This window comes from Schistosoma mansoni (genome assembly GCF_000237925.1).
Source record: "Schistosoma mansoni, WGS project CABG00000000 data, supercontig 0137, strain Puerto Rico, whole genome shotgun sequence".
In the NCBI taxonomy this organism is placed as follows: Eukaryota; Metazoa; Platyhelminthes; class Trematoda; order Strigeidida; family Schistosomatidae; genus Schistosoma; species Schistosoma mansoni.
In genome coordinates this window covers 90,675-113,632 of record NW_017386040.1, presented here as the reverse complement: position 1 = coordinate 113,632, position 22,958 = coordinate 90,675, and the positions used below count along the sequence as shown (strand labels likewise).

The 22,958-nt window shown below is 34.1% G+C and overlaps 1 protein-coding gene across 1 annotated transcript in view; it reads left to right on the top strand.

Annotated features, from left to right (window-relative positions):
* Positions 1 to 6,492: 6,492 nt before the first annotated feature.
* Smp_124930 (neuropilin (nrp) and tolloid (tll)-like) overlaps positions 6,493 to 22,958 on the top strand; it is a gene marked incomplete at both ends in the record, with an annotated part of 45,034 nt that continues 28,568 nt past the window's right edge. Inside the window, 3 exons of the mRNA XM_018788787.1 lie at positions 6,493 to 6,541; positions 13,079 to 13,201; positions 13,454 to 13,618. Coding sequence (XP_018646499.1) covers positions 6,493 to 6,541; positions 13,079 to 13,201; positions 13,454 to 13,618 — 337 coding nt within the window. The remainder of the gene's footprint in view (positions 6,542 to 13,078; positions 13,202 to 13,453; positions 13,619 to 22,958) is intronic.

Here is a 22,958-nt window from a genome sequence, read left to right as displayed (position 1 = left end):
AAGGAAGTTGATGTTTAGTGACAAAAAACATTCAGTTGGTTGTTCACCAATTATCCATAGTGCCGCGGCTTGATCGGTACGCGATCTGTCCTTAAGGAATCCAGCCTGCTGGTTTCAAATCTGAATGTCTAATAAATCTTTCATTCATCTGAACAACACTGTTGAAAATACTGCCTGGAAATGATAGAAGTTTGATGTCTTTGTAGTTCTCATAGTTTTCTTTCTTGATGAGATATCCTTCTTCAGAATCTGTTGGTACTTGTTTTCCCTCCAAAATCTTTTTAAAAAGAGTGTAGAGTATCTTCGCAGTTACTTATATGCCTGACTTTCGCGCCACAATGGGTATGTTTTCTGGTCCTACTGCCTTACTGCTCTTGACTTGTTAGATGATCTTCTTGGTTTCTTCGATTGTTGGTGGAGTAACATCTATATAGAGGTCTTTGTGTGCCGCTTCGATGCGTTCAGTGGGGCTGATCTATTCAAGAGTTCTTCAAAGTTCTCTACTCATTTGTTTCTCTGTTCTTTAATCTTATTGATTGGCTTTCCTTCGCTATCTTCAACTGATTGCTCTGCTTTATTATATTTCCATGCCAGTTTCTTCTACTGATATCCATAATTCATTTAGCATAAATTGAGAGAAAATGTTTTAATTTGGAGCTTCTAAGAACAGCTCCTAATCAGTTACTCTAAATAAAAGTAAATGTAGATCATGAGATCTCGATGGGATGTGTCTTTAAAACCAATGTTCATCTCTGATTGTAATGTTATTCTCAGTATGGGTTGTCAAGACTGCTGAACTTTATTGAGATCACAAACGATCCCGGTTAGGTAGCCACTTAGTACCTGGAATCAATGTACGACCATTTTGTTCTGGTACGAGACTCCTCATCAATGCGCATCCACGATCTTTCAACAGGAAATCGGATGAGGGACTTGGGTCTTGTATGCAAACGCTTAACCTCTAGGCCTAATCAAAATCAGTCCGCGATATTGTACTATTATCTTTCATTATCTTTAGTGAGTACCTCCTTCGCATCTGACATGGAGTTCTGATGAGAACCCATGACTAATGCAATTTAATCATGTCGGATGTGAAACAGCTATCCACTATGGCAATGGATGACGAGTATCATATTAAGACAAAACGATTGTACACTGCTCCCAAGTTTTTGAATGATTACTTAACTCAAATAGATTTGTGATCTGAAAATTCTGTAATAAGCTAATTTGGTGTATTACTTTTTTACATTCAGTTTAACCTAATTATCACCATTTCAGTTGTTTGATATCGAATGGTTATTGAAACAATGGCAAATAAATAATTCATACATCCATGTAATCCAAGTAGCTTTTTAACTTTATTTGCGTGTAGGATGATATTTCAAAATTATAAACAACTAATTAGCGATTATTTTCCACTGCCCACATTTGAGTATGTAAATTCAATTCCAATTTCATTAGAATTTATCTACACATCAAAAAAAACTAATTAAATTAAACGCAGAGATGGATAGTGACTAGCAATGGAATTCAGGAAACGTGTTTCATCTTGTTTTAGACTCGTCAGCTGGATGTATCTGCATCCTATAATTAATCTTTGCTCTGGAACTCGAACCGTTTATTTCAAACACTGTCGCGGTTTCTACGTAGCTACTAAGTCCAGATAGCCACTGACTTGTGCAATAGAACAAAGTTTAATCCATTTGTATTGGCTGTGCAAACAACCAATACAAAGGAATAATTGAATTAGGCTTCACTGTAAGGGTTTGAATTCTGTTATTAATGTTAATGAGTAAAATCAATGAATTGCAACCGCTTATAGATAAACTTCATACCTTGGTATTGTTTGGTTGAATCTTCTCATTGACGTTTAGGACTACAATGGATCAGTCTCTTATTGACCATATGTGCATACTGTGCGTATTGCCTCGATATAGCCTTAATTCCTGGATTCCACTGCTAGCCACTATCTATCTTTGCTTATAAAATTCATGCCATTATAAGTAGCCGGAAAATATTTGAATTCAACAGCTTATTGGTTGACGCGTTGTAATTTGAAGTGAAAGGTAATAGATTAGAGTTTCAACACGGATAAAACCATAACCAGCTGACAAGTGGTAAATGGGATTAAGTCCGGCTTCTGAACTCCATTACGATGCACTGTACAGCTTTTACAATAATTTAAAAAAATGTTTCCCGGATATAAGAGAGATGCATTTAGATCTGATATCATTTGTAGAACTATTAAAAACTAATATTGTATTTTTTTATCTGACTCATTATTACATTACTAACAATCGGCCCATCAATTGGCTACTCATAAGTAAAAACTAAAACATCGTAGGGGTTTTATTCACTTAAAATTAAACAATAATGTTTGACAGCTCCTGAATTTTTATAGGTTATCGGATAAAGATACACCATATGGAGGATGCTCTTGAAGGTATTGATAATTTACTTGCGCAAAATGACCTAGTTACACTTGTTTCTCACTTACCATGTAACTATGGGAGAATATAATTATTGATCGCCTTCATATGTTATGTCATCCAAGATGTACAAGATAATTATCTTGTTTGATTTGAAACGTCTTGACATATTTATCATCTCTGATTGTACAGTTATAGTGTAATGAATGAAGACTCAGGTGAAGAAAGTCAATTGATTGTTCTCTGCAAAATTAAACAACCCTTTCATAGAATATGCAAATCATACATCAAATACATTCTTCAAACATTTTGTTTCAGTTATCCTGTATATACTTCTTCATCCTCCCAATTCAGTTGTTATTCCAATCTTTTTTAGGCAAGCATTCCATTTCCAATTACTGCTACATACTATTTATATCTATCAACATAAATAGTATACACCATAATAGTAGTATACAATATTGAAATAGAGGAAAATTGTAAAATTCATAGTAAAACTATCCACTATCCATTGTTGCTTATAAATCTTGTGACTTCAGGCAATATCGAAGCAGTCCTCACAGGATGCACATATGACAACAAGAGACTGATCAGTTGTAGTCCTAAATAACAATGAGAAGATACAAGTAAACAACACCAAGTATCATAAACTAATAATTTAAATTAATGAACAGTTTTATTCAAGCATATTAAGATTGTTCATGTTTACTTAAGGTTAGATTCTAAGGAATAAAAACGTCACAGACAGACAGACAGAAAAAAAGAGTTCCATGAAAAGGAATGTTTTAATTATTTTCATAACAACTGAAGTATAAATTGAATATTGTTCTCTTTTTTTTTGTAGTTTTTTCTTATAACTACTAAAATTCAAGACAAGTACATATACATATGCGAGCATGAACACACACATATACACACACACACACAAGCACATACACAAATGTACATTAACTTAATCATAGAAATAAGAAATGTAAATGAATAAAACATTCATAAAAAAATTTATTTTTCATTTTAATCATAACAACTAAAGTTTATAAGTTTTATTTTCATTCAATATAAAAATATGTTAAATGGATTAGATTTATTGTGATAGAATTATGCAATTAAGGGGAAAAAAGGAATCTAAGTAGAGTGTATTTATTAGAAGGGGGTTTTGTGAAGATTTTGGTAATTTTATATAGTTGAAATCATGCGTCAGTTGAAGCTAGACCACCATGGTAAACCTGGAAGCAGTATTTGACGGCCATTTCGTCCTATTGTTGGACTCCTCAGTAGTGAGTGTCCACGATCTTGCCTCGCGAGATTCTTACCCAGGACCTATCAGTCTCGCGTAGAAGCGCTTACCCACTAGACCACTGAGCTGGCTGGCATCCAAAGTGTTGATTTCTAACTTCAATCAATCCACGAAATTGAGCAACCATTAACCAATGACTTCAGTGATTTGATATCTCACATCACACCTGGTTGAACTCCACTGGTCACTGCTTCTCACTATTTATTGTTCAGTTTTATATGTTTGTGTGAAATTTCTCTTAGAAATGATAGATTTAGTTAGTTAGTTTTGTGGTTTCGTTAGTGGAATCCATGATGCGCGTTTCGTTTTGGAGTTCACCACTGGCCACTATCTATCTTTGCTTAGAATGCTTGTGAATTAAGGCTATATCGAGGAAATATGCACAGTATGCACATATGGCTAATAAGAGACTGATCAATTGTAGTGCTAAACATCAATGGGAAGATTCAAACAAATAATACCAAGTGAATTTAAATATATAGTGTATTCTGTGTTGGTTAACTGAGGGAGTGTGGGAGAGAGATAGGGAGATAGGCAGAGAGAATTATATATACAATAAAATAAATTAAGAATTTCTGAAATATTTTCATCCCGCGAGGCGAGATGGTGGATGCGCACTGCTGAGGAGTCCCACAATAGGACGAAACGGTCGTCCAGTGCTTCCTGGTTTCCGATGGTGGTCTAGCTTCAACTGACTCATGATCTCAACTATATGAAATTACTAAAATCTCCACAAATGCCACTTCTGATAATTATATTTTATTAAATCTTAAATCAACTGACATTTTACCAAAGTTTTAGTAAATCTCCAAAGAATATTCAAAATTGAAAAAAAACATATTGGAATAAACAATTGTTTTCCATAATTTCATCTTTTAATCTCTACACTTGTAAATCCATAATTATTGTATTAAATAGACGTAAATAAACTTAATTTGTTTATTCTAGTTAAAGTTTTTCTTAGCAAGATTTTATTCTACGGGATGAAGTTGATGATGCCTATGCCCAATACTCCCCCTTAACTCGGGCTTGGGATGGGCACTAACTTTAGAAAAGCTACAGGCGGAGTCACCCAAATAAAGAATGATAGTTAATTAGACAATATAATGTATTTATAAAATGAAAATGATGATGAATATTTTTTATCTGTTATGACATAAATACCTCAAAACTGTGTCATTTGTAAATTAGAATGATTATTTACAAAGTTAACTGTATCTGTGGAGCTGATTACAACGATCTTTATTCAGAGGGTTTTATCTTTGAAACTAATCCACGAAATCGCGCGACAATCTCTCATTGTCTGAGAGAGATCAATAATTCATTGCTCTCTAATTGGCGTGAATCATCACGTCATATATAAACAGGGCACGCACTCACACGATATAAAAATAGGTATTAAATCTTATTAAAACTTTCTTACATATATTTGGTAGATTTTAAAGATATTTTTCGTTAGTTTTTGCTATAGTTTAATATCAACTGGATGATTGTAAAAATTAGAACCAGTGTATAACCGTTTTATTATGATCTGAGACTCTTCCAATACGTAGAACAGTAACTTCTTCATAAACAAAATGCGAGACATTCAAGCCTCATTGACAGTACATTATCTTAAGAATCGCAAGTCAGAATCTTGTTGTAGTTGAATCCACGATTTCCGAAATGAATTAATTTTCAACTGAAATTAAATAATTTCAGACTTATTAATGATTAGTGAAGTTTACTCTCTGAGAAAGTGAGAAAAATTCCACGTTGTACTGGATGTCGATTACGAATAATGACAAAAGTAATGAACCGGATTAACCCCTTATGATTTAAAAATCAGACACTAGTATATATATTATTATTAGCTTTATTCATTATTATATTATTGGTATAATATAGAATTCTTAGCACAAAGTATTTCAACAATTTTCCGTTTCTTACTTCTTAGTCGATCCTGATGATAAATATTGATTGATCGCCAGTTAAAAGTTACCAGTTCAATAAATCGATATCCAAATAATGTATATTCTTTTCACTGCATATTGCATGCAAGCAACCACGATATGTCTGATTGGGCTTTTTGTAACTTGTCCAACGAATAGGTTATGCGATTAATAACCATATTGATGTGCTAAAACAAACAAAATTAAATAACTTATTGAAGTATCTAGATCGTAGGGACAGGTAGCCCAGATGTTCAAACAGGCCGCCAAAAGTAGAACATTTGTTTAATTACCTTTAATTTTTTTTACAATCCATTATAATCTACAATGTTTCCATGGATACAACAAATGGAATTATATCATAATTAATTAAATATTTAATTAAATAATTATAAATTACATAGTGAAATCAAATTACAATATTGGATACAATGATTTCCCTTTACCATTAAACTTAATTTTTTTATTACAATTTCTTTTAATTAAGTAAATAGGAGCGATTTGTTGTTTAGATATAAAAATAAACATCTATGTAAATGGAAACATTAAAGTATAATGAATACAATTAAATTGGGGATAATAAAAAGAAAACATAACAATTAGCTCATATGGGCAACTTAAATAGAGTGAAAGATATAAAGATAGATAATTGTGTGGACAGTTAGGTAGATAGATAGATAGGTAAGGAGAAAGAGAGAGTGGGAAATGAATAAGAAACTGGAGAATCGATTGTTCTTTTCCCTATATGTTTTCTTGTTTCTTCGCTTCTTCTCTTCATCAGGTGTTTTGCACTAATAAGTATCATTCTAGCTTACTATATGTAAGTGTTATTATTATGATTCCACTCGTTATTGAAGCTACCGTTGATGATGATGGTGACTTTAGTCAGTTCGTCGATTTGTTTATTTTTTTTTTTTCATTATCCATTGAGATATAGAAAAATTCTCCTGTGGATTAATTTGTTTACTTTAATTTTGTTTTATTTTTATTAAAAATAAATTTATTTTTGTTGAATATTTGATCTCTTTAAAACTCAATAGGATAGAAAATGGAAGTAATTGTAATATGTAAATTTGTTGTGACATGCTCTGTCCGAAATCTGATACTGATACACGATATGCTAAGCGATAACCCCTCCCCTCCAACTGAATATTTGATCAAGAACACAAGAATGAGCGAGGAGTGTGTTGGACTACCGAATGAAATGCACAAATACTCATTCATGCTTATAATACTCTATTCATAGGAAATGGACCCATTGACCTCAATCAAATGCACTTGACTTTCAGGTCACTTTTGATTGCTATCGATTAACTTCTCCATTAGGCTACTTCTAATTGGCTCTGCATATCACCTTTCCCTCATGAAAAATAAGTCTTGCTCCTTTGATTTAACTGAAGTCGTTTAGGAAACTGTTGTCTTCTTGATCAATTTCTTGGAGTCTGGCCATCACTTCTTCCGCATTGATCCCGATGCTCCAAACTGACTGTATCATTTAAATAATCCAGTTGCAAGTTCAAGCTGAGAGATTCTTTATCTAAATTTAGTCATCTATCAAGGGTGTGGTTTACATATCGCTTCAGGGGTTTACGTCGGACATCAGTTTCACACATCACGTCACCGACTCTTCTCATGATGACACCCGCTATCCATATAGATATCCAATGGCGAAGTTATCTTACGTACACTGGTAACCCATTAGGAAACAAACGATCAGTTCTCTTCCCCTTAGTTTCAATATCACGTCTAATTTTTCTTGGATATATGTCATCAAATGAAGTCCGAATCTTCCTTTCGAACGTTGAGTTGGCATAAAAAGCACCGTTAGGTGAGGTTGGATTCGGGGTTATTCTGAATGATCATTTTTCCGTGTCATCTCCTTGTGACTTGATGACAGCTCGCTTGGAGGAATCAACAAAACGCTAAGGTTAGCCGTTTGACTGAGGATGGTAGGGCGGTGACTGAATGTGTGTAAGTGCGTTCTTTAAGCAAAAGTTCTAGAAGAAGATTTCAGACGTGAATTGAGGTCTGTTGTCTGTAAACAGTGTTTTCGAAAAACCAAACTGCCCGAAAAGCCTATTCAGCACCGTTATTGTTGAGGTTGATGAGGTCCGAGGCAATAAATAAATATCATATCATCTCAAAATTCAACAAAGTGAAGTTTATTTTCCCTACACATCTCTTACTCGTTTTATTTTACTCCATCGTATGAAACTTAGAAACGTACACATAAACAATTAGATAGATAAGTTAAAAAACTATGCAAACCTAAATATGTCTATTCTTCGTAAAAAAAACTGGTAGAAAATTTAGTTGGAAGTTCAGTTTGAATCAATCAATCATAATTCACCAAAAAAATTGTTTCTATTTATTTGGCAACAATCATTTATGATTATAATTCTTCACTGTTGTGGTCATAGATTGACGTTAGTTAGACAAACACTGAAGATTCTAGGACTAAGATAGAAGAGACTTTCAATCCCTACTGATTTCCCAAAGGCTATCAAGCTAAGTTTAGTTTACTTTGTAAATTATTGAATTGAACGTTTTTTTAGCAAACCCTTTATGCTGATAAATAACTTTTACGAAATACATTAGGAACGTTAATTAATTCAAACGTTATTTTGTCTAAGCAATACATTTTTCTATGTACAATGATGAGTACTAAATTAACCTAACATTAAAATATTTTGAAGTTGAAATCATGAGTCAACTGAAGCTAGACAACCATGGAAAACCTGGAAACACTGGACGGCCGTTTCGTCCTATTATGGGACTCCTCAGCAGTGCTCATCCACGATCCCACCGGCATCCAACGGTGTTAATGTCTAACTTCAACCGATCCACGAAATTGAGCGACACATCCACCATTGTCTTCAGTGAGTTGATATCTCCCAATAGACCTGGTTGAACTCCACTGGTCACTGCTTCTCATTAGAACTCCAGGAAATACCTCTTGAAGTCAGTCACCAGTGAGCATATGATTATTATCAGAAGGGGCTTTTTGTGGAGATTTCAGTAATTTTATATTTGAAATCATGAGTCAATTGAAGCTAGACCACCATGGAAAATTGAATGTTTTTAGCAAACCTTTTATGCTGATAAATAATTTTTACGAAAAACACTAAGAACTTTAATTAATTCAAACGTTATTTCATCAAAGTAATACATTTTTCTACGGACAACGACAAGTGCTAAATTAACTTAACATTAAAATATTTGTATTCTACTGTAGATCTGAATATCTGAGAACCTATTCAAACTTCTTGACTGCTTCTTTTTGAAACGTTCGAGAAGCATCACCATGGTGATTTATATATATTACTGGAGAATTCATAAATTAAATATAATCGATAAACGGAAAGAGATATCATGAAAGGAACGCTGATCGTAAACATTTATGGCAACTAATCACTATTTTTGAGAACTAATTAAGAACATTCGTTTGTATGAATTGTTCCGATTCTCTTATTGATATTTAGGAATCCAATGGGTTAGTCTCTTTCAGTATATATGCATACTGTGGGAGTTACTTTGATATTGGCATTAATTTTGCAAGTAGAGATTGATGTTGGCTAACAGTATAACACAGGACGAATGTTTCGTCCATTCTGGAACCTATCATATAAGTTTACACAGATCACGGAGTTCAATTTATCTCCGAGACTCGAACCCGGTGAATTATCGATCAGAGCAATGATACACAAAAGCCGTATGAGCAGTCTTGAGTACTTATCAGTCCTGCTTTCAGCCTAGACCAGCTATTTAAGTTCAGAACAGACTCTACAATATGAATCATTATTTTCAAACATACTGGGTTTATATACCAAACAAACTGACCATACCTTGCCATAAAATAGAAAATAACATTTGTACAAGATTTGGCCAAATGTAGCTATGAAGAGGGGGAACAGTGATTAATGGACTAGGGATAACTGAAGAATGGCGAATCGTATAATAATAGTCTATAGATCAAAATAAAGCTTATAATAAGAGGGACCCGAATGTGAATAGTTTAGTTACTTAACAATTAGACATTAACACCGTTGGATGCCAGCTCAGTGGTCTATCGGTTAAGGGCTTCGGCTCGAGACTGGTAGGTCCTGGGTTCGAATCTCGCGAGAGCGGGTTCGTGGGTGCGCACTGCTGAGGAGTCCCATAATAGGGCGAAACGGCCGTCTAGTGCTTCCAGGTTTTCGATGGTGGTCTAGCTTCAATTGACTCATGATTTCAACTTTGAAAAATACTGAAATCTCCACAAATCCCCTTCTAATTATACCATAGGAAATATACATATCATATTGGTTCATAAATAGTACTCAAAAGTTACCATTTATAAATTTCGACGGGATATAACACTATACAGTTAAATTTCAGTGTAATTTAAGGCAGTTTTTTTCTGAGATTCATTCCTTATAACCAAGCATACAGTATAAAATAAAACGACGGTTATTAACTTTATAACCATTATCAAATTATTCTTAAGATTAGATATAAATGTTCTTATTCTTCAATGGTATATTCTTTATTACTAATGCTTTTACCGTTCATATACTACTTAAAAAACATGTATCAAGGAACAAATATAGAAAAAAGAATATTTATAAGTAATATAAATATTTTATCAAATATAATAAACATGAAAAAATTGGCTTTTATGAAACTTGCATAGAAATTACTTATTCGACTTAAAAGTAGTATACATTTAATCCCATAAAATCATGATTGTTATCATTATAATTTAATTGAAATAGTTTACAATAAATGTAAGTTTTGTTTTTCTAACTTCTCTTTTGAAAAAAAATAGATTAATCCACTCCTACTATTGAATAAAGGTGAACCTTTTAGTGAAGAATTATCAGTTTACTATCTCTTTTCATCTTGAAACTTACTTATGTAAACAAATTTGAAACTTTTGTCATGTTAGCTAATCCCTAGTGAGAAGCCCTGGCTAGTGGAGCTCAACCGTATCTGTTGTAAGGCAGTAACTCACTGAAGACAATGGTAGACGGTGACGCAATTTCGTTGGTTAGTTGAAGTTTGACATTAAAACCGTTGGATGTTGTCTCACTGGTTTAGAGGTTAAGCGTTCAGACGCGAAACAGAAGGTATTGGGTTCGAATCCCGCATGCGGGATCGTAGATGCGCACTGCTGAGAAGTTCCATATTAGGATGAAACGACCATCCACTGCTTTCAGGTTTTCGATGGTGGTATAGCTTTAATAGACCAAATTATAAATGATTCAACTATCAAATTACTACAATCTCCACAAACCTCCTTTCTGATAATAATCCCTAAAAGATGATTGAAATAAATGTCATAATACTTAAAACATGAATGAGTAACGTCTTTAAAGAGCTTAAGTTTTATGTTGTGACGATCTTTATCCCGTCTCATATAAGTTTTAGGGTCCATTTATGCTTCCATACAATTGTTGTTAAAAGACTGAACCACTGAACAAAAGCCAATCAAAGGGGAAATTATTTTGTATTGGTTTGAAGTTTTTGTGTATTTTATGATTGAAAGCTGCTTATGATTAAATATTTTATCTCAACATTATAGTTTATCAATCAATGTTAGAATTTTAAATAGTTGAGATCATGAGTCAATTGAAGCTAGACCACTATGGAAAACCTGGAAGGACTGTTTGACGCCGTTTCGTCCTATTGTGGGACTCCTCGGCAGTGCGAATCCACTATCACACCTCGCAAGATTCGAACCCAGGACATAACAGTCTCGCGCCAGAGCACTTAACCGATAGACCACTGAGCCGGCATCCAACTGTGATAATGTCTAACCTCACCCACTCCACGAAATCGCGCGACCAACTTCCATTGTACTGAGGTAGATACTTATCTCTACTGGACATGGATTAGCTCCACTGGTCACGACTTCTCACTAGGACTCCAGGAATTACCTCATGGAGCCAGTCACTAGTGAGCATGGGATCATTATCAGAAGGGGCTTTTTGTGGAGATTTCAGTAATTTTAGTAATGTTAGAACTCATCAATAATTCAACGAGAAAGTTTTCGGGAACATTTTCTTAGGAGACTTTTTGATCTTCAAGGTCCTGTGCTTTCCACTTTATGTCCTATTATTCGGGATTCAAAACTAGATTTCTGAAAATTATGAAAACGATTAGCTTTTTTATACTTAAATATTCAAACACAAGATATATCAAGTAGTTAATGAATATTCAACATTAGTCTCTCCAGATACACGGTTTGTCTAATAGTTATTTATTTGATTAGCGATTTTTTTCCATGTTAAAAGACCCACTTGAAAACAGTTAGTAATGAATGAAGCTAACAGTTATTTATATGCCAAATTCAATTTATATATTCACGAGGTATTTCCAATTCAAATCTTGAAATAACTACTTTTTATGGTCTTACTATAGATTAAGTCCTATTACACTGGATAAGTGGGAATTTAAGTTTTCTCATAATTGTATCACAAGGGGATGATTTTTTGGATAAACTGATAAACGAAAGTTACTAGAGTAAACACTATAACTACTGTACTAAGTTTATTATGGAAATTAATTCAACATGAAAAATGTATTTGTAGTGCCGTCCTTCTTTAATTCTTCACCTCGATAATCGTTCTAATTTTAATCTTAACGGTGTATAAGGCGAGACTAAACTTGATGGACGACCTTTGAACGAATCTTAAATGACCTTGAGAAATATTAGCCAATCAGAAGACAGTTAGTATACAGTAAAAATATATCTTCTCTAAAATCCTCTGTAAACCGATCGTACGTAAGCATCAGGTACCGAACTTAGCGCTGTCACCTTGAAAACCCGCGAAAGCTTCTGATTGGCTGGTCCATAAAGTTTAGTCCCGCCGGCACAGCAAAACAAAACAAAAGTTGATAATAGGATTTGCGTGTATACATATATGGGGAGAAGCATGAATCATCGAATGATACTTAAGTAAACAACATTTTGGCTAGAGTGTCATGTGCTCTAGTGGTCATAACAGTACAAAGATAATGAAAATTGTTATTATCCAAATGACGATGTCTTTTAAGTAAGTTAATAAAAGTGCTTAACCAAAATTAACCACAATCGAAATTGATTGTAGAATGGTTGCTATGCATTCATCGTGGAATGAATGTTAAAATGTGAACTACTGAAATGATTTTACTAGTAAAAAGTTAACATTTGTGAGTGACCATGGCCAAGGAGTCCTAAATTGGGATAAAGCACTTATCAGTTTTCTTTTAGTTTTCAATAATACGTCAGCATATTTCAAACCTAGATGAAAACTCCTTTTACATTAAAGGAATGCTTACAATCCATCGAGGTTATCCATTTATCTTGATATAACCATTTGTGCAAAGATATAGTTATTTATTAGAAAATCTTCCTTCCTTCATTCCATTTTGACTATCCTTTAATTCATTGTTCATAGCTTTACTCGTTATTCATGTACAATGTGAAACAGATTTATTCAAATCAAATAAATTAATAATTGGTTCATTAATTGAAATGGATTATTGGAGTTTATATCGTCTTCCTAATCAATCGACTGTTTGTAATCAATTTATAAATTCATATTATTTGGATGATTTAAAAGAGGATGGCAGATCAGTACCTCTTTCTAAATCTTCACTTTCTTCTGGCATATCAAGCTCTTCTACATCTTCTTCTTCAATTCCCACCTCTTCTTCTTCTTCTTCATCATCATCATCTACTTCATCATCATTATCTGGAAGTACTAACCTTCGGGATCGTAATAATCCAACAAATTGGGTTGATACAATTGAATTTGATCCTATTGGTATAGGTGGATTAATGCAATTACCAAAGCAAGAAAAATCACATCTGTTTGATTATAATCAACGTTTAAAAACAGTATTACGTAATCGACAACCAACATTATTTACATTCACTAGTCCATTATATCCTGATAATTATCCACCAAATACTGATTGTATCAAAGTTATTAAAGGTGAGTTAAAGCGTTTATTTTTACAATATTCAAAAAAAAAATGATGGAGAAGATTTGTAATTCATGTCAGTCATGTGTTGCGTAATCCAGATTGTTTTGGTCATTGCAAAGTTTTCATCGTCATTCTGAACAATGTTATCAGTGCTTGAATCGAATATATGTGATTTTATTAAGAAAAATTACTACACAAACGGGTGAGACTATAATTATGGATGACCTTTGAGTGGTGCCTTAGTGACCATGAGAATGTCCACCAATTTATTAGAGCTGAATGAGGGCTGTAAATAACTAATATAATCATTTACAGTTGATGATTAGGGTTAGAAATTAAATTTATGATATTCATCACGAACTGACATCAGCTATAATGCCAAAACGTTATTTAGCCAAACGGATGAATGGATTTCACGCCAAAATCCAAAATTCGTTATCTTATATTTAATTGGTTTATCCATAAGTCATAGTTTTGTTCACAAACATTTAATCAATTCATTCCGATGGTTTTGTCAATGACTTGTTGTCTTCATATATCTCTGTCCATCTATCAAGGTGATATCCGTATGGTCGAAATTAGGCTCGTGATGTAATGAAACCATATGTTATCGATTAAATAAATACAATCAGACAAATACAAATACTCATCTAACTGTTAAGATATGCCAACATTTTGAATCTAGGAGGTTCTCATAATATTAATGAATTTTAAGGAACATGAGGTTTAGTTTAATTTGGAAGTAAAAGATTTGTCGGTATATTTCTTATGTATTAATCAATAAAGCAATTGTATGATCAGTTGCATATTTTTGTAAAACAGTCAGCGAAAATTCTTAAAAAGAAACACATGAAGTTAACAGTTCGTACAAAGAGAACCAGTTATAAATAAGTAGTATATGGTGATGGTCGGGCATTGAATGTATTTCAGTAGAAGATCGATAAGGAGAGAACAAGAACGGCACGTAATTGATAAGAAAATGCATGAACAATTATAATCGGAGTGTATGGACAGATATTTGCAGAAGAAATAGTCAAATCCAGACAATTGATTGTTATTTTGCAAATTAACTGTTCATGATATGGTTCTCATATTTTAATGAGATATTCTAAAATACATTCGATTATTCCCGCCTTTGTTCTTGTTCACTACAGTATCACTAAAATGTTCATTTTTACTCTGTTGTATATGACTATATTAAAAACTTCACAATAAAACTATTCAGTTCAAATGAAGCAATATCATCTTGTATATTTATTTATTTTTCTATATCGTGATTATCTAAGGGTTATTAGTTAACTGGTTTCCCAAATTCTCAAAGGTATCAAAAGCTATTGTTCAATGTTATTACTAAAAATAATAATCTCAATTCACCAAATGATTCTTAACTTGTATTTTTTTTTCTCCGAAAATCAAGACATTTAGAAATGAGTTATAGACTAATGTGTTCATAATATCGTACAATTGTCTTCCCTAATATTACCGATGTCAACTAGTTACGGTCTTTCATCGGAACCTCGGTAACTTACATCTAGTCATTATTGAACATTAAATTATTATTACTATAAAGAGTTTGTTATGATTATTAAACTTCATAGTTTACATTAGGACTAATATTAGTTAATTAAACATTTTACACTTGATTCATTTGTTGATGTACATTCATTTGTCTATTGAAGAATGAATACTTTTCAAAGTAATTCTTTCTATTCAGTTTATATTCCATTTCTAATCTTGTTTCCATATCATACTTTGCAAAAATTAAAATTAAAAAATTTTTTTTTCATAAAATGTTCATTCCGACTTTGATCACTAACCAGTTATTTGCTTAAGTTTTGAATATATCTGATATTGATTTTTGGCGATAAACATTTTATTATGAAGACAGAATTATTATTATATTATATAAACATATAAATATTGGTACAAAGGGACACCAGATATATATACGCCACACAAATCTCATTTGATTTGTGTGAGGGCTGTGATACTGCTCAGATGACTAAATTAAGGCAGGTGGTTTTCTTAAGTGGCTACACCCGGAGCCTCTGACCTAAAGGTCTGATCCACCTGGCAGTGGAGCATCTTGAAATTAGCGGCCTGTTTAAACATCTGGGCTACCTGTTCCTGTCATCTAAATATTTCAACAAGTTATCTAATTTTGTTTGTTTTAATACATCATTATGGCTATTCATCGCACAACCTATTCATCAGGTGCGTTTCTGAAAAGTGTACAACCTTTCTCTGTAAAGATTACAGAAGGCCTAATCAGAGATATTGTGGTTGCTGGCATTATGCTGCGAAAAGAATGTACATTATTCAGATGTCGATTGACTGGGCTGCTAACTTCTAACTGGCGATCACTCAATATTTATCGTCAGGAAGGACGAAAAATTAAGAAACGGAAGCTTGTTGAAGTACTTTGTGCTGAGAATTCTATATTGTACCAAAAATATAATATTGAATAAAGCTAATAATAATAATAATAATAATAATCTTAATGAGATGCCGTCCCATGGTAGCCGGTGACCAACGATTGATTCATACACCATTTGTTCCCTCAGGATACTGGAGCCCATGTTCACCATCGGTTTGGAATTAGGGTTTTCCAACTCCCCTAGGTGAACTTTCCGTCTCCACCAACCCGGTTAAAGCGCCGGACATTTGCTTCTCGTTCTCTCACTTTCGTGAGCAACACCCCTGCCACGAGAAGGCAGTGAGTAGAACTTTTGTGACAGAGGCTATATACGCGTGGCCGTGTGAGAGCATTTCAAGAGGGAGAGCAGACTCTCCCCACTCTCGGCCGTACCAAGGCATTTGGAGGCATACTACATTGCAAGCACTGGTTCTCGTTCAATGAGAACAGAAGCTAAAAATTGAATTAAGATGTAACGATGTAATCAGGTATCATCAAAATACACTTTTTATTATAAAGAACAAAAGTCAATATATAGATACTAAATAAATTTTCATTCATTAACTTTCAGCGGTTAATTAAAATTTTATTTTATCATAAAAGAAATATAAGGATATAATTTCAAAATGAAAATAGAACTGTAGTATCAGTTTATTTGTTAAGCCCATATACTTTATCCTAGCTACTGGCCAAGCCAATTCGCCTGTCATGAGTCATATTTCGATCTTGTTCATTATTCGCTTATTAACCTTGGCTATACTTTTATATGAGCATATATGTGTACATTTCGTATCTTATTCATCATATGTCTGTCACTCATTTTTGTCTGACTATAAATGTTGATTAACGCTTGCTTAAATCGAGTTGGCTTCCCAGCCATCTCCAATACGCATCATCTTTCGCCTCGCTCACTCGCTTGCCGCTCACTCGCTTGCCGCTCACTCGCTTGCCGCTCACTCGCTCGTTATTCGACAATAAACTGTAGTTGCTGCTATCCTTTGTCTTCTGATTTTACGCGCCGTTAAGATTAGAATTATATAGATTATCGAAACGAACGATTAACGAATCGCGGCACTACAGAATTGGAGGCCTCGCCCTACGAGCACGACGCTACAGAATTGGATACCTCGCCGTACGAGCACGACGCTACAGAATTGGATACCTCGCCGAACGAGCACGACGCAATATAATTGGTTGCCTCGCCGTACGAGCACGACGCAACAGAATTGGACACCTCGCCGAACGAGCACGACGCAACAGAATTGGATGCCTCGACGAACGAACACGGACCAGAATCGACAACCTCTGTGTACGAACTCACTACATAATTGGCGACCGCAACGAGCGAACACAAATCAAAAATGGAACCGCCAACGACATATTTCGTTATGATCCGAATAATCATCATATGCTCATTATTACAATAATGTCATATCTTCATCTAACGTGGGATTATTATTTTTGTTCGTATTAACGTTAAACTATGGCACTTACGCTGTCGAATCACTAATCGAACAAATCATAATTATATGGACATTACACGTTATGATATTCGAAACTCACTGGATTATTTTTATTATCCAATGACGTACAATTTTCCTGATTCAAGTGAGTTCGTTCCAATTTTTTTTTCATGTCATTTTCGGCCTAATATTACACTCTATCATAGACATAAGTTTGGAGTCGCACTCCCGATAGTAGGAACTTATGTTCTCGATGCAACTAATGTTCATTCATTTCATTGGTACGCAGCAACCGTCGTCCCCTACATTCTCAGCGACAACCTGAACCGAACTTCCGCAACTTTTATTTCACGATAATCCCTACTTTAATGTCTATACACAAATCAAGTATTCGACGCCGCATTACCAGCCGATTATTAATGATTATGTTCATATTATCTATTCACTCACATGTATAACTGAATGCTGCATCATCCGTTACCCATAAATATTATTCGATTACTGCTATTAATTTTCTATTCCCATTGCACTGTACACCAGAACATAGAGTTTAGAGCTAGTCTCTCAAAGATACACTCTTGTTCGTCACATCCAAGGCAGTCTCACCCGCCGTCATCGATTATCATATGTATTGGTATTTTTATCACGCCTTTATACGGTTTCGTAACAAACGAGGTTGAGCGCATATCCCTCTAACTACACAAACCACGATAGGCTGCATGACCATAAAGGAATACGACTCCGCAAATCTCGTCTCCGCAGTCACTATCCTGTTCCTCTGGTCATTCTACTAAAACATATTTAACGATAACTCAACGCGAACGACAACGTACACTGACTTCGCATCCTACGATCATTATTAATAGCAGCACAGCAACGAATATCACCCATTGATGCAGTCATCATCCTACGGCTGGATTATTTTTATCCCACATAAACTTCGGTTATGTAAATTCGAATACACTCATCGCCAATCGACGCTATATACTCTACTGCGGCTCATCAGAACGTCATAGTTCACTGATCTGCATCCTCATATTCAGTCGGCACCACAGACCAATTACTGTTATACACTATTTTCGCGATATTTCGAATCGCTCATATGAACATATTATTTTATCATTCAGACAGTCACGACATATATGCATGTTAAATTTTTTTTTCGTACGCTTACTAATGTACTCGTAATCATGTGCTAGCACTTCAATTTTTGTCCGCACCTTGACAATATTCATGTACATTTTTACATAAGTATGCACTCGTTTAATACGCTCACCCCTCACATACCACTGCAATTATCGGGTATTGTATAATTTTTTCCCTACATGTTAACACTATTCATATACCACTTGAGTGTTATTTTTCGAAAACAGACATTTTTTTTATAAATGTGCTATTTTCTACAAGGGGGCTATGTAGTATCAGTTTATTTGTTAAGCCCATATACTTTATCCTAGCTACTGGCCAAGCCAATTCGCCTGTCATGAGTCATATTTCGATCTTGTTCATTATTCGCTTATTAACCTTGGCTATACTTTTATATGAGCATATATGTGTACATTTCGTATCTTATTCATCATATGTCTGTCACTCATTTTTGTCTGACTATAAATGTTGATTAACGCTTGCTTAAATCGAGTTGGCTTCCCAGCCATCTCCAATACGCATCATCTTTCGCCTCGCTCACTCGCTTGCCGCTCACTCGCTCGTTATTATTCGCTCAGGTGTTGCTAACTTTCTGACCTGAGTTATTCGACAATAAACTGTAGTTGCTGCTATCCTTTGTCTTCTGATTTTACGCGCCGTTAAGATTAGAATTATAGCGATTATCGAAACGAACGATTAACGAATCGCGGCACTACAGAACTGATCAATTAAGTATTTGTTGAAAGTTGGCAACAAGTATCTTCGATCTAATTGTCCTGTTAGTTGATACTGGTTACCAAAGTGTTTTGATAATTCCTATGCGATTTGAAATTAAGTTATTAAGATTCAAAATCTAACATGTTATTAAGATTGTAGGTACATCATTGCGATGAGTGCCAAATTACAAAATAGATAGATCAAGCAGTGTTTGATGTTGACTACCTTTAGCTATCTAATATTTTGACATAATGAACTCTAATATCAAGTTATTTAGACTAGAAACTGCATTACAAATTATTCAATAGAATTTGATCAACACTAAGAACTAGATAAACATGACATTGGTGACTACTCAGCATTTAATCAATATAAAAGGTGTAGGTCAGAATCAATGTGTCTTGTTTAAATAATTTCTTTCAATCTGTACTTTGATATATAGTAGTAAAAAAATACATTTTAGTGGTAGTAGTTGTAGTGTAGTGAACAAGAACACGAGTTGGGGACAATCGAATATATTTAAGCACAAATTACAGACTATCTCACTAAATTCTGATAACCATACAGTCAACAGTTAATTTGCAAAATAACAGTCAATTGTCTCAATCTTCAATATTCCTTCTGTATATATCAATCCATCTTCTCTAATTTCATTGTTTATGCATTGCGCTTCATTTCAGTTCTTTCCTTATCGGTCTTCTGCCCAAATACATTCTATGTCTGACCATCACCATATACTACTTATACGAATATAAATAGACCACACTACAGTAGTAGTAGTAGTGATAATAATAACAATACTGTAATGAAGTGAGGAAGTATTTCAATATCAAAAGTAAGATGAAATGTAGTAATCCAAATAATATAACTACATAACACTAAGGAATAAAGTGTACGAACAAAAAGAATTTGGAGAATGGTTGCTAATACGGTGATGTGGTAGAATTGATGAAGTTATTTACTAATATCTTATGATTATCAATATGATACAAGTTTTATTTGAACTCACTACTGTGTGTAAAATTTGGATTCAGATGATCGTCAGAAGCGCCATGTCAAAGTGCGACAGACCACCGGAATTTTATTTAGTTCTACGGAGAAAATTAAACGTCAGTTAGTTGAATGTGATATAATGTGGCTAATTTTTTTGACTTTGGAGTATGTTAAAACCTTTACATATCTGGGCAGCATCATTGATGAACACGGTGGATCGGATGCAGATGTGAGGGTGCGGATCGGCAAAGCGAGAGCAGCACATCTACAACTGAAGAACATCTGGAACTCAAAACAATTGTCAACCAACACCAAGATCAGAATTTTCAATACAAATATCAAGATAGTTCTACTGTATGGGACGGAGACATGAAGAACTACGAAAGCCATCATCCAGAAAATACAGGTGTTTATTAACAGTTGTCTACGCAAAATACTTCGGATCCGTTGGCCAGATACTATCAGCAACAACCTACTGCGGGAGAGGACAAACCAGATTCTAGCGGATGAAGAAATCAAGAAGAAGCGCTGGAATTGGATAGGACACACATTGAGAAAAGCAGCCAACTGCTTAACAAGGCAAACCCTCACATGGAATCTTGAAGGCCAAAGGAGAAGAGGAAGACCAAAGAACACATTACGCCGAGAAATGGAAACAGACATGAGAAGAATGAACAAAGATTGGATAGAACTAGAAAGGAAGGCCCAGGACAGAGTGGGTTGGAGAACGCTGGTCGTCAGCCTATGCTCCATTGGGAGTAACAGGCGTAAGTAAAGTGAAATGTATATCATTAGAGAGATAATTACTTATTTGTTAATTAAATAGTACAATAGTCTACTTGATATAATAATCGTGAGAAGAGTAACTGAATACGATAGAATTACTTCACTTTACATAAACGATCAATATTAGTCAACTGAGAAATGATAAACAACGAATGAACTGACAGGGAGATACCGTCTACTAATAAGAAAAGGAAATGGAATTTGTAAAAATTCAATTAATTCGGTAGTTGATTTAGACGTTTAAGTGTAAGAAAATGTTTCTCTGACTTTAATTGACCACCCACTGAAAAAACTGGAAAAATCAGGACAGTTATTTCACATTATTATGGGACGTCTGGGCAATATGTGTTCACGATCAAATGATGAGTCGAACTCAAGACCCATATGAATATTATGAGGAAGTGTGAACAAAATATGATTATGAAAAGCATGCTTTGATGATGTTAACAACAATAATAATACACTTGAATAATATGTTAATATAATGTATGCGATCAGCGTTTCAATTTCTTTTTTTAAGTTAACAGAACACAGTAATTATGATGAACAATAAGAAAAGCTGTGCTTTAAATGTACTATCAAGCTGGCCTCCCCTTAGTTTTATTGAATAGTTTTTCACACCTTTCATTTTTTTGCCTCTCAAACATTTAATCCAGTAATACTGTGGTATGTGCTACTGATCTCGAAAGATATAAGTAGTATGTATCATTAATGAAAAGTGAAATAACTGGAGGGATAAGATTAAGAAGACCAAAGAAAAGAGAATGAGGACAAACAACGATTGGTGTGGAAACGAGAAAACAATCAAGTTTGAGACGATTGATTGACATATTGTAAATGACGTATTAATTGTATGGTTCTCAAATTTTACTAAGATGTCCTGTAATTTTGTATGCGAATACATTCGATTGTCCCCACTTGTGTTCTCGTTCACTACAATGTTAATAAGTTTAAAATGACCAAGATGGTTTCTTTCTTTTTAAAATGGGTATAAAACTCAATGATTTGTCCAGGGATTAACTTTTTTAAATAAAAACGAACTCAAGTAATCATAATAACAGAAACTTAGTTTCACTTTCAAGTGTTCTTACAGTCAGAAGTTTTTTTCTGAGTATGCTATGTATACATTTATATATTTGCATCTCAATATATATTGAGCATATATCCCGGCAACGCTTAGACTAATCACTTTTTTTCAATATTTATAGTCATTTTCTTAAAACTTGTAAGTAAGAGTGGTTTAGTGGCCGAGAATCTGACTCCAAGTAGATCATACGAATGATTGCTATCGAAATATATATCCTGACTATTCTCGTATATTATTATCGATATAATCCGCGTTGGTCAATAACGGAATTAAATAAACCAAATGCAAGAGTGGAATTTGAATATATATATTTCATGTACTCATTATTGATTTGAACAGGCAACTAAGGAGACGAAACAAAGAGGGAAGTACAAAGTAGATTGAAGAAGCAAAGAGAAGAGAACAAAGTGAAAGGACGCGCAATGGAGAAGGCGTGTGATTCAACTACCTTTTATCAAACGTTAATCAATATTTATAGCGAGATAGAAACAAGTTACCGACATGTGATAAGTTAGATAATTTATGAACACAAATATGCTTACACAAGAACAGTCAGGGTTACTTACTTACTTACTTACGCCTGTTACTCCCAATGGAGCATAGGCCGCCGACCAGCTTTCTCCAATCCACTCTGTCCTGGGCCTTCTTTTCTAGTTCTTTCCAGTTCTTGTTCATTCTTCTCATGTCTGTCTCTATTTCTCGGCGTAATGTGTTCTTTGGTCTTCTTCTTCTCCTTCGAC